Raw genomic sequence first — 12,935 nt, 5'->3', positions numbered from 1 at the left:
AGTGCTGCTCTTCTGTGAGGGAAGTTTCTTTGACTTTGGATGCCTCTTGAGTGATGGTGACCCAAGCAACTTTGCGCATTTACAATAGCTTGCTGGGTAGCATGAAGACTCATATATTAGTCCGGGTCAGAGGTTTCCTGTGGAAATATTAGTCAGTGCACGTGTCAGGTCTCCTGGGTCAGCCTGAGTCAGTCAAGCTAATTATTTAAGAAATAATATTTTTCTATCATGGTTTGTTGTCGAATAACCCACAGTAAGGAGTATAGATGTGTAGGAATTAAATCACGAGTGCGAAGCACGAGTGATTTGATAACACGCATCTATACAACTTACTGTGGGTTATTCGACAACAAACCATCATAGAAAAATATTATTTCGATTCTAACATGATTCTGATTGATTTGGTTCAAGCTTTAGGACGTGAACTATATTTTTCAATGCTCCGCCCTTCTTAGTACTAAGTTCATTATTAAGTGATGTCATTGAATTGTACAAACATATGATGTCATTTTCATTCATAAATATTTTGCAAATGACGTCACTTTCATTGAAAACAACAATCGTAGAAACTTAATGATGTCACGTTTATTGATGCTACTGAAAAGCTGACATGCTATAAATGTTTTCTGAATTACGTTTCCTAACAAATAACATTCTTTGTAGACGTGGTTATGCCACTTATCACCAAATATACAATTTATTGTTTCATTACATTTATATACATGCTACATTTATAACATTTCTTTCAGAGCGGGTTTTAGAACGTGCATTTTACTGCAATATTTTCTTTATTTATTCAGAACTATTTTCGAAACATTAAGCTCCGCCCATAAGTTATTGCAGAATAACCCACACTTGATTTCCTTCTTTGTCTATAGAAAACAAGTCGCGTGCCATGTTAGAATATTGCTTTTACTTTACTGATTCATTGTCCTCCCTGCATAACGCAAGCATTAGACACTCTGCAGACACATTAATATAGGTCGAGGTGACGCAAGTCATCAGAGACACCCGAGATGACCAAAGTCACCAAGACACCCTAGGTGACCCAAGACACCCTAGGAGACCAAAGTCACCGTAAGTGACCCAAGTCAACCAAAGTCACCCTAGGTGACCCAAGTCACCCTAGGTTACCCAAGTCACCCAAGTCACCGTAGGTGACCCAAGTCAACCCAAGTCACCCTAGGGGACCCAAGCCAACCCAAGTCACCGTAGGTGACCCAAGTCAACCCAAGTCACCCTAGGTGACCCAAGTCAACCCAAGTCACCCTAGGTGACCCAAGTCACCCAAGTCACCCTCGTATATATCCAGAAGAAGCAGTACACGCTACATATGTACAAGTATCTAACTAAACACAAGACCTGTGTCCACATTACACGAATGACCCCCCATTCCACTTTTGTTGTAAAACTCAACTAATGTACTGATAAAAAACAAGCTGTTTATTTTACCATATTTGTCTGTTTACCTCTTAATGTGACCTTGACCTCTGAGAAAGATAGACAGGAAATATTGCTGTTGGTAGACATTTGTATAAAGTTATTTTTAATTGAATTATTTATGACAAAGTTACAGTCCAGAAAGGCTGTTTTTTGGCAAAATTTGACCTTTGAATTGCGACCTTTTTCTTTGAGGTAGGAAACAGCACATCATTGCAACACATTGTCAACATTTTTGCTATTTTTTTTTGGTTACAAGTCCATCTTAAAATTGCTATGTTATGGCTGAGACAAGATTATTGTTGTATGGCCATATTTTACTTTGACCTCTAAGTGTGACCTTGACCTTAGGAGACAGCTATTTCACGTGATGAGTCATCTTTCCGTAGCTTTGTGCGGAGTTATTTTGAAATCAATCAATATATGGCAAATGTATGGCTGAGAAAAAAAATGAAGATGTTTTATGACTAACTTTGACTTTAGAACTCTTAGTGTACCTTGATCTTTGAGGTAGTGAGAAAGGCTGTAAGCATGCCACATTGTCTTATGATTGTTAACATTTATGCTAAGTTATTTTAAAATCAATCACCATATGGCCAAGATATTAGAAGACAGGCATTTTCAGACTAACATCTGGATAATTTGAAAGACAGACAACTGCTATATTCTGCTTTATACAAAGGGGGGGATTTAAATGTGTAAGCATCATAAATTTAATATGTCATTTGACAATTTTTATTAACTTTAATATTATATATATACATATATAGTTACCTGACTGATGAATTTCAATTTTAAATTCACTTATAATCCACAATAAATTAATAACAAGGGACAAAATTGTCACAAAACCAGGTGTTCAATTTGAAAAAAAGTCTGATAAAGGGAGACAACTCAAACTGAACTAATTTATAATTATCCCCCTTTGTTTCAAAATAAACAAGAGGGCCTGAAAGGCCCAAGGTATCCCCCGCAACATATGCTTTGTTTGAGGATGGGTGCAAATTGGACGGATGAACATAATGATAGATGGACGGACGGAGGACAATGTTGCAGAGTGAACACAACATCTGTTATGTTAAAAAAGATATGGCTCCGGACACAAAAGTGCCTATAGTAAAAAGCATTTTTTCAAGATACAAAGGGCCAAAACTCTGGTTTTAACAGATGGTGTACAATGCCATTTGGCGTGAATCATCCTCTTGTGCTTATATATACTCATACGAAGTTTCAATGAAATATGCCAAAGCACTTCCAAGATATGGCTCCGGACACAAAAGTGCCGGACGGACGGACAGCTGGACGGACAGCCGGACAACGCCAAAACAATATCCCTCCGCCTCTGGCAGGGGATATATACTCATACCAAGTTTCAATGAAATCCGCCAAAGCACTTCCAAGATATGGCTCCGGACACAAAAGTGCCTAAAGTAAAAAGCATTTTTTCAAGATACAAAGGGCCATAACTCTCTTTTTAACAGATGGTATACAATGCCATTTGGCATGCATCTTCCTCTTATGCATATATATACTCATACCAAGTTTCAATGAAATCCGCCAAAGCACTTCCAAGATGATGGCTCCGGACACAAAAGTGCCTATAGTAAAAAGCATTTTTTCAAGATACAAAGGGATATAACTCTGTTTTTAACAGATGGTGTACAATGCCATTTGGCGTGCATCATCCTCTTATGCATATATATACTCATACCAAGTTTCAATGCAATCCGCCAAAGCACTTCAAAGATATGGCTCCGGACACAAAAGTGCCTGTAGTAAAAAGCATTTTTTCAAGATACAAAGGGCCATAACTCTGTTTTTAACAGATGGTGTACAATGCCATTTGGCGTGCATCATCCTCTTATGCATATACATACTCATACGAAGATTCAATGAAATCCGCCAAAGCACTTCCAAGATATGGCTCCGGACACAAAAGTGCCGGACGGACGGACAACGCCAAAACAATATCCCTCCGCCTCTGGCGGGGGATAATAATTTTTAGTCATGGCGACCTTGACCTTAGAGATATTGACATAATTCATTTGTGCGACACACCGTCCAATTAGGGTGAACAAATGTGCCAAATGATTTTAAAATCTCACAATGAATGACATAGTTATGGCCCGGACAAGCTCATTTATGGCCATTTTTTACCTTTGAACTCAAAGTGTGACCTTAACCTTGGCGATATCAACGTAATTCTTTTGCGCGATACACCGTCTAATGATGGTGGACAAATGTGCCAAAGGATTTTAAAATCTCACAATGAACGACAAAGTTATGGCCCGGACAAGTTTGTTCCGCCTACCTGCCCGCCCGCCGACATTTGCTGATCTAATAACCAGTTTTTTCCTTCGGAAAACCTGGTTAAAAAGTATACAAAACCTGTGATCCAAACTCTTAATATCTCTTTTTCTCCTTTAATTTTACAATTCTGTGACAAATATTATTGCAAATTTGCAAATGAGTCACTTGAAATGAATTTTAGTTTTCTTACACATCAATGGCAAACATAAATGTTGCTTACCACATCTGGGTGGTGAAGTGTCCCATGTTCCATCTGGTCTACAGGAAGTGGTGCTGGGGCCAACAAGAGTGGAACCAACCTCACAGCTGTACAGAGCCACAGTACGGGAACCGTCTGTGCTCAATGCGTAGCCAGTAGGTGTCAGCAGAGGCTGACATAAGGCTGAAAAAAACATGAGGCTTGGTCTGAGAAAACTGTGTTTAATGTATGTGGGTAAAGTGTTCTCCCAGATTAACTTGAGGAGTCTGCACAGGCTGATCAAGGACGCACTTTCTGCTTTTATGGAATTTTTATTTTACAGGTAGTCTCTTCTTGGTGAAAATCCAGATTAGACGGAAAGAGTTGTCATTGATTAGCCTGTGTGGACTGCACAGGCTAATCTGGGACAACATTTTATGTACATACTTTAAACCGTTTCCCAGAGCAAGGCTTAATTAAAGAAATTAATCCTGAAAGTCTCTGCTAAATTTCAGACTCTTGTACTGTTTTAACAAGAACCAGAGATTGACAAAGACACATTTACCCAGATGTGGTGATATAGACCATTTCTAAGACCTGGTAAAGGTCAAGATTGTCGGAGATATTGGTGGATAGGAAATCATCATAAACAACAACGTGTAAGTAAGAGATAGCAAGCAGTGATGTTGCTAAAAAAACAAGAAACATTAACTTAACCTGTGAGAGAGGAAATGATAGAAGGATTGATGGTCCTGCTATCCACATGAATGTTATCAAATACAGACATTCCATATTTTGACAACAATGCAATTTATTTTTTCCACAAAAAGCTTACCTTTATCTTGAAGGTACCCAAATGATTGTTTGGTCCAAAACGTCATTTTACAAGTCCACATTTGGGCCAACTCATTTCAAAAGTAAAGTTTTAAAGGCATGATGAAGTTACAGTTTAAACATTTATAGAGACAAACAGACTGACGCACAAATAAAAAGGTTAAAAAAACTGGTGATAAATGCCACACTAAATATCCTGATGGTAGTAATTTGTAGTCAGTTGTCTTAAAATTGCATTTTGAATGACAATTAAGTTTAAGGCCCAGACAAGCTGTTTTATGTACAAAAGTGACCTTTGACCTGTGAAAGTAGCCTTGACCTCTGAGGAACAGAGACAGGTTTTACACAGAAATTGCCGCCCCTCATTGTCAACATAAGTGTTAAGTTATGTTAAGATAATTAATGACAAAGTTGCAGTCCAGACAAGTTGTTTTATGGCCACATTTGACTTTTGAACTCTTATTGTGACCTTGAACTTTGAGGTAAGGAGATGAGTGTAAAACCGTCATGTTGTCTTATGATAGATTGCTTTTGTGCCAAGTTATTTTAAAATCCACAAATAAATGGCCAAGTTATGTGTTAGACAGGAATTTTGAAGCTGTTTTTGGCCAAATTGACCTTTGGGCACATTTTAATACTGTAAGTTTGAATGAAATCCTTGAAGCCATTTCTGAGAAACTAGCTGAGAGAAACACTTTAACCTAGCCAGGATGCTTTCCTTCACTTTGGAAAGTTGAGCTAAAATGAACAAACACCTGTTTATTAAACATTGATACTTACTGCATGTAGGTGGTGTGTAGGTTGTGAGGGCAGTGGCCACAGAGCAGTCAATCAAGGAAACGCCAGAAAGCGTGTAACCTTCACCGCACGTCACCATGGCCTGTGTGCCGTTGCTACTCTGAGATAGGTTGCCATGGACAGGCTTTTGGAAGGCCTCACAAGCTGAAATACCAATAATACAACTTTATTGGGAAAAAGTAAAACCATTTTAGGATTTCAAAACAATTTTGAAATAAACAGCTTTCACTGACTTTGAGAGGCCTTAATTAATTATGTCCCTTCAATCATTTTAAATGCGTTATTTTCAATGACAGTCTTTTAAATGGATGAATTAAATTGCAACTTTAAACATGGCGTAAGATTGCAAAGGGAAATTAAAGCAACTTGTTCACAGATTGGCAAAATGTCATAGATGCCTGATATGAAATCTTCAACAAAAACACATCAAAACCATTCTACTCACAGCAAGTTGGTGGCAGCCCTGACCATGTTGCGTCTGGAAGACAACTTAGAGTGGCCTCCCCTATCAACTTGTAGCCCTTTTTGCATGAGAAAGCAGCTCGAGCAGAATTATTAATGTTGGAGACGATCACTGCACCATTCTGTGGAGTTGCCATTGATGGGCAGGAAACTAGCAAATATGTTATGGAAGTGATGTAACTGGACAAGAATCAAAGTTGTACACTTAAAGGGTAACTATTTAAACAAACAAGTCAATTAAAACTTAGATAAAACAACAACAACTGCACTGCATATATTACAATATGGTATTATTCATGAGAAACTATTTCCATGGTTACCACACTGAGGTAGCTGTGAGCTCCAAGTGCCGTCTGCTCCACATTCCAGCTCAAGTTTTCCACTGAGGGTAAAACCAGTACCACACTCAATGGACACTGAAGTACTTGTACCGTTAGTGGTATATAACATTGTTCCATTGGTCACGTTGGTTAACGGCTCACATGACACTATACAATATAAAAGCAAAAGCTGCAGGATATACAAAATGAAAATGTGAAGCAAATGCTAAGTTCCACTTACCATGTAAATCACATAGATAAATATTCATGTTTTTCACATATCTTTTCTGTTGACATTAACACACAACAGTTTGGTGGTTCTTAAAAGCGATTTTTTGTGTGTGAGCAAAATTCACTTCAATACAAAAACTTCAATATTTATTAGATATTATTGAAATTAGTAACAGAGCAATTATCACTAAGATACGGCTATTAGAAATTGTGTTCAGGTAAACATTGCACAAAGTCTCAATTAACTTCTCGTATTCTACATTTGAACTTAAATTGCGACCATGGCCTTTGACTTTGGGACCTGGTTATAGTTTGCACTAATAAGTATGCTTGTAATTACTGAACAGTTATTCAAAAATCCTTAATTTGCTCAATACCCGGTACTATGTTTTGAGCTTTGACCTTGACCTTACACCTAGTGACATGAACTTTGTGTGTGACACTCAGTCTCACTTTGCTGATAACTTTGCAAAGTAATTTGAATTCCCTCCATGCTTGACAAAGTAATTAGCGCTAATTTACTAAATTTGAGTTTTGGACTTCTATGGTGGCCTTGAACGTGGACCAAGGGATCAACTTTTCTAATGCACCACTACGTCTCTTCCAGATTTTTTTATATTGATTGAAAATACCTCAATTCGACCTCGGGATAGGGTTCTAGCCTGTGACAATCAATCTCCTCATGCTATTACTTATGACAAGTTGTATGAAAATTCATACATGCTGGACAATTTATGCCAAAGTTAAAGTGTCAAGTACACATTTCCTAAAATTGACCTTTGACCTTGATCACTTATGGCAAGTTATATGATAATCCATTCATGCTCTTAAAAAAATCTTAATTTGACATTTAACATTGAATTATAACCTTGACGTACCTATAGAATATTTAGTGTGCTCCACATTTCTTTTGATCATGCTTATCCCTTCTAGTTTATTTGAAAATCCATCCTTGCTGGACATGTAATACTCTGGACAAAGTGTCAGTTACAAATTTCCTAAATCTGACCTTTACCTTGAATTGTGGCTTTTATCTTGGACCTTGGGATCTACTTCTTGCACACGGTACCCAGTCTTATCATGGCAAATTATATGAAAATCCAACCATGCTGGAGAAATGTATGCTCATGAGAAAGTGTAAATTACATATTTCCTTAATTTGACCTTTGACCTTGAATTGACCTTCAACCTAGGGACATTGTTCTTGCATGCGACACTCCGTCAAAATGGGCCTATGAAAATAGTATTACCATTTTTAAATGATAGCAGATACCAGAAGATCACCTACCACACTTTGGAGTAGCCGGTATGTCCCAGGTGCCGTTTGGAAGACATCTTGCAACTGCAGTCCCTCCAAGACTGTATGCTATTCCGCATGTAAATAGTATTTGTGTCATTGAACCATTTGTCACTGTACTTGTTGTTACACCAGCAGGGGGACTAAAATTTTCACATCTCACTGAAAAAAAAGCAAACTTGTAATTTTTGCTAAGATAAGTTTGTTTTCCTTTACAAATGTCATTTTTGAATTTGACTATTAATATAAGGACCATAATTGAATAATCTGCATTTCAAAATTCATTGACATCAATAGTTTTTAATACTTTGCAATTCTGCTTTTTATTAGATTCCCACAAATAAAATTAAAAAGACTGGCTAACCACATGAGGGTTCACTGTCTGACCAGCCAGTTCCATCACTTGCACAGATCCTAGATTGGGAACCAGCCATAGTGTATCCCTGGTCACATGAGTAGGTCACATGACCACCATTGGATGACATCACATAGGAACCATTGGCTATTTCAGCAGGAGGATCACACTCTACACAAAAATAATGTATGTACAAGCTCAAACTGTTATTGAAGTTGAAAATCCAATCTTGCAGGACAGAAAGATTGTAAATTGGGGTCAGAGCAAAGGCTCTATTCATGTCATAAAAAAAGATGTTCTTCTAACAACCGACCATATAGATAAAGTATAAATATTTTTTTTTCTAAAACTGTGGAAAGTATGAAAGAAATAACAATTCAGTGTACATAGAACTACAACCAATTATACATCAATTTACATACTGCAGACAGGTACAGTTCCCTCCCATTGTCCAAACATGTTACACATGAGTTGGTTGTCTCCCTCTAGATGGTAACCATGGGAACAGGTGTATGTTGCTATGGAGGTCAAGCCATCTGTTGTCATGTTAACCGCTCCACTGGTAGGATTGGTCAAACCAGGACATTTCACTGAAAGCATTTGCTTTTAATAATAGAGACCAAAACAGTTTCACAATGTATGTTTTCTAAACTGACATAAACACATTTATACTATTTGTCAGAATTACTCACTTATAAACATTTTAATTAGAAATGTCAATTTGGTGTTTCTGTTTCATTTGCATTTACTAAAATACAAATGGATTTCACACATAACTTCTTATGCTGAGATATTGTGTTAATGTAGAATCAACTTTGCTATTTTCAAATGATTCAATATTTTTAATTGGAAAACTTAACACGCTTTATCTTTTTAATAATACACATTGCTACATTTGGGCAAAACAATGCTTAGTTCATGTAAATGATTTTTGTTTTAGATTGGAACTGTCATGCAGTTGACAACAAAACTGTGTGAAATCATTCTGACAGAATACATGTCATGATATTTAATCTTGATATTCTGCTTTCACATCCTACCACAAGCAGGTTGTACAGCATCCCAGGTCCTGTCAGTGAGACAAGTCAGAGTTGCTGCCCCTAGCAGTGTGTAGCCTCCCTTGCAGGAGAAGTGGGCCACACTTCGGTAAGCTTCGGACACTCTGGTCACCTGGAGACCAGTGTTGATGGTCAGTGCTGGGCAGGTCACTGCCAGAATAAAATGAACAGTCAATATAACATATGTCTTGTATGTATTATCTATAGAGCATAAACCATAATCAAATTAATGTCAACAGGTGCATGGCAGAGGCATAAAAAGCCCTCAGACATTGGGACCACTGCAAGGATGTTGCAAGATGGTTCGAGTCTTCCAGGGATTGTTTATACTTTGAAATCATTATTATTTGCAAACATTTATTTTCCTATATTTTGTCAATAGACCAATTGACGTATTTAGGTTCCTAACAAACAATTGGTCAAATGTGTGATAAAAAAGACTGAAAAAAAGACTGAATTACTCTTATCATAAAAGACATAAATATGAAACGTAATTCACACATACATCCTGCGTCTGTTTCACAATCTAGATAAATCCAGTTATTACACAAAGAGGAGTACCTTATACTGCGTACTTAACAGACATGTGACATTTCCTGTAAAACGCTAATACAGTTAAGCTGTATCGATAGCTTTGACTTCGTTTAGGTAGAATAATACGGAAAAGCGCTTATTGTTAGCGTTTTTACCCATTGTGTGTATTGTGCTTTTTCTAGAGTGTTGCATGTTATACAGCAAACAAACAGCAGCTCAAAGACAATAAACTCAATTAAAAGATGACAATATGTAATCAACACTTGATTGAAATAGTTTCTGCGCTTTTATTACAAAGAAATAAAAAACATTGATTTGTGTTAGGTTGTTTGCAATTAACGACACGAACCAGTATCTAGTTTTTATGTATCTATTTAAATTTGTTAAATTTATTAACACATTATTGTCTGTAATCGAAAAATACCAAAAAAGCGGAAAGTGTTGTGCCTGATAAGCCTGTGCGAACTGCACAGGCTAATCTGGGAGGACACTTTGCGCACATACATTAAAACCCCTTTTCACAGAGCATGGCTCATATTTAATTATCATTTCAAACGCTGTGAGATCAATATTTGTGTAAGTCTCTGTCCCACATACCACAAGTGGGTGGGGTATTAGACCAAGTGCCATCACTCCTACACTGTGAAGAACTCTGTCCAACCATGGTATAGTTGGCCCCACATTGGAAGCTGGCGCTGGTTGTAGAACCATTTGTGCTCAACACATAGTTTGTTGTACTGTTCAACATGGCACAGGCAACTATGGAAAAGAAACATACATGTATAACTATGATTTTCATGGTATTTTTAACTTTTATGTTTATGTAACTTGTTAGCCAAAAAGTAGCGCTATAAAACTAATTTACCATAAATTTGACCAAAACATTCTGTTTCTTTCTGATTCTTTTTAAATCTTGAAAAATTAAATAAATAACTTAAATGTTTAATTACATTCATTCACTTAAAAGCTATCTTTGGAATAAGACAGACCTATTAAATTCCCTCCAGTTCTCTCTTTAGCATGTTTATCCGTAGTATCGGCCCTCTTAATGAAAACATTCAAATTTTGGAAGTGAACAAATACAAAAACATGTATGTAATATATCACAATATATAGTTAAATGTGTATTCTTTGACATAACAACAGAAACTGCATTTAAATCGGCAAGGTTGTGACGGAATACTGACTAGACTTAGCTCACTTTAGTTATATGTTTCATGTACACCTTGTCTCATAGTATCAGCCCTTCTGATTGATTGTTAAGATTTGTTGCTATGCACACGTGCTTGTTCTAAAATAGTAACTTAATGGAAAAACAAAACTCTTGCTCATTTTGTTTTTAATATATTTTTCCATTTTATTGAAAAATAAGCAGGATATAACACATTTGATAAAGCTATTATTAACCCATCAGCAACATACTTATGTGTGTGTTACGTAATTTGAAAATCATAGCATCACCCTGGAATAAGCATGATCTACTTTCCAATGAACACCAGAAATCATGAGAATGATCATCGTAATAGTCATGGACAACCATCAAATAAATTACAACTTCTAAAATGAAAAAATTAACTTTCAAACACTTCTTGAAGGTTTTTTGTTAAAGTCACGATTCTATGAGGTGGGCCGATACCATGAAAGTAAGGGATAGGCCTTATAAATTTTTTAAACACTTCTTTGGCTAACAATGTGTATTTCAAAACTCACCACATGTTGGTGGAGTGTTCCCAACTAGCTGACTTGCAACGGTTCCACATTCCTGCTGGTTCCCTCCCTTCAACGTGTATCCTTCCCCACACGTGTACAAGGCCACACTACCGTTGGATGATATCTGCACTGCACCATTCGCAGGCTGGGCAAAAGTGGAGCACACTGGGAAAATATATAACAACTTTGTGATAATCAAAACCTTTTATTTTCAGTCAGTACAATACATGTAACAGCTGTTTTTGTATTTAAAGCAACAGTGACCTTGACTACCAACCCTCCCAATGTACATTCATCAAACGAGTATTAATTACCTGTATGATTAAGTTTCATTAAAATATATCAATTTAATAAATTGGAAAAAAAGATATATCTGTATTAAGCATCAATCTTACCCATCCATCCCGTGCAACATTGTACAAGAACATAGCATTTTATCAAAATATAACAATTCATGTGTGAGTACCAGTACAGACACTTTTGTTCTATTTTTAGCAACAGTGAAATTTACCTTAACCCTAACAACTATATTTGAAATTCTAGACAAGATCTCATTTCAAGGTCTCCCCATATGAATTTTCATTAACCCATTTATGCCTAGTGTCTAGAAAAATGCCTTGGCAAACAGCATAGACCCAGATGAGACGCCGCATGATGCAGCGTCTCATCAGCATCTGCGCTGTTTGCTTAAAGGAATTTCTGTAAGAAATATTCTAAATATAGAAATAAATATACTAGAAATCCCTAATTTTAGAAATAAAATGATCCAATTTATTATATAATAATAAGAGGATGGGAGAGTACACTAGATATAAATGGGTTTAAATTATGATCTCAATATATTCTCATGCTATTGAGTTAAAATGCTTGGAAAGCAGTTACATGACTTCGACACTACCAACTCAAATTGTTTGAAGCTAGTTTCATTGCAATTGGTCAATAAAAAGGTTAAAATACAAATGAGCGTTGATCTGAGATAATGGGGCTTAATGCATGTGCATAAAATGTCGTACCAGATTAGCCTGTGCAGTCTACAAAGGCTTATCAAGGACACTTTCTGCCTCAACTAGATTTTTTTCGCCAAGAAGAGACTTCCTTTAAATGAAAAAAAACATATTAGCGGAAAGTGTCTTCCCTGATTAGCCTGTGCTAAGTTATCATCATCATCACCAAATTCATGTAGCCTACAAAAATCATGCCTCTGTAAGAATGCTGGCAAGTTCCCTACCACATGTGGGTGCAGGTCCACTCCATGTCCCAGTAGCTCTACATGACAAGGCTGCACTTCCCACCAGTGTATAACCCCTCTCACAGCTGTAGATTGCCATGGTGACACTACCATTGGTGGTCATGGCAATCTTTCCATTGAGAATGTCACTCATTGTTGGGCAAGACACTAAAATTGTTG

At 36.8% G+C, this 12,935-nt stretch overlaps 1 protein-coding gene across 1 annotated transcript in view; it reads right to left on the bottom strand.

Moving 5' to 3' along the window:
• Positions 1-12,935, bottom strand: part of LOC127879355 (CUB and sushi domain-containing protein 3-like) — an 83,028-nt gene that overhangs the window by 14,653 nt on the left and 55,440 nt on the right. The window contains exons 37-47 of the mRNA XM_052426130.1: positions 12,756-12,923; positions 11,528-11,692; positions 10,415-10,576; positions 9,266-9,433; positions 8,648-8,815; positions 8,235-8,396; positions 7,862-8,032; positions 6,343-6,510; positions 6,006-6,173; positions 5,543-5,704; positions 3,971-4,132 (exon numbers count right to left, since the gene is read on the bottom strand). Of these exons, the coding sequence (XP_052282090.1) occupies positions 3,971-4,132; positions 5,543-5,704; positions 6,006-6,173; positions 6,343-6,510; positions 7,862-8,032; positions 8,235-8,396; positions 8,648-8,815; positions 9,266-9,433; positions 10,415-10,576; positions 11,528-11,692; positions 12,756-12,923 (1,824 nt within the window). The remainder of the gene's footprint in view (positions 1-3,970; positions 4,133-5,542; positions 5,705-6,005; positions 6,174-6,342; positions 6,511-7,861; positions 8,033-8,234; positions 8,397-8,647; positions 8,816-9,265; positions 9,434-10,414; positions 10,577-11,527; positions 11,693-12,755; positions 12,924-12,935) is intronic.

The sequence above is a fragment of the Dreissena polymorpha genome, chromosome 4 (genome assembly GCF_020536995.1).
Source record: "Dreissena polymorpha isolate Duluth1 chromosome 4, UMN_Dpol_1.0, whole genome shotgun sequence".
NCBI lineage: Eukaryota > Metazoa > Mollusca > Bivalvia > Myida > Dreissenidae > Dreissena > Dreissena polymorpha.
This window is presented reverse-complemented; position numbering and strand designations above follow the sequence as displayed.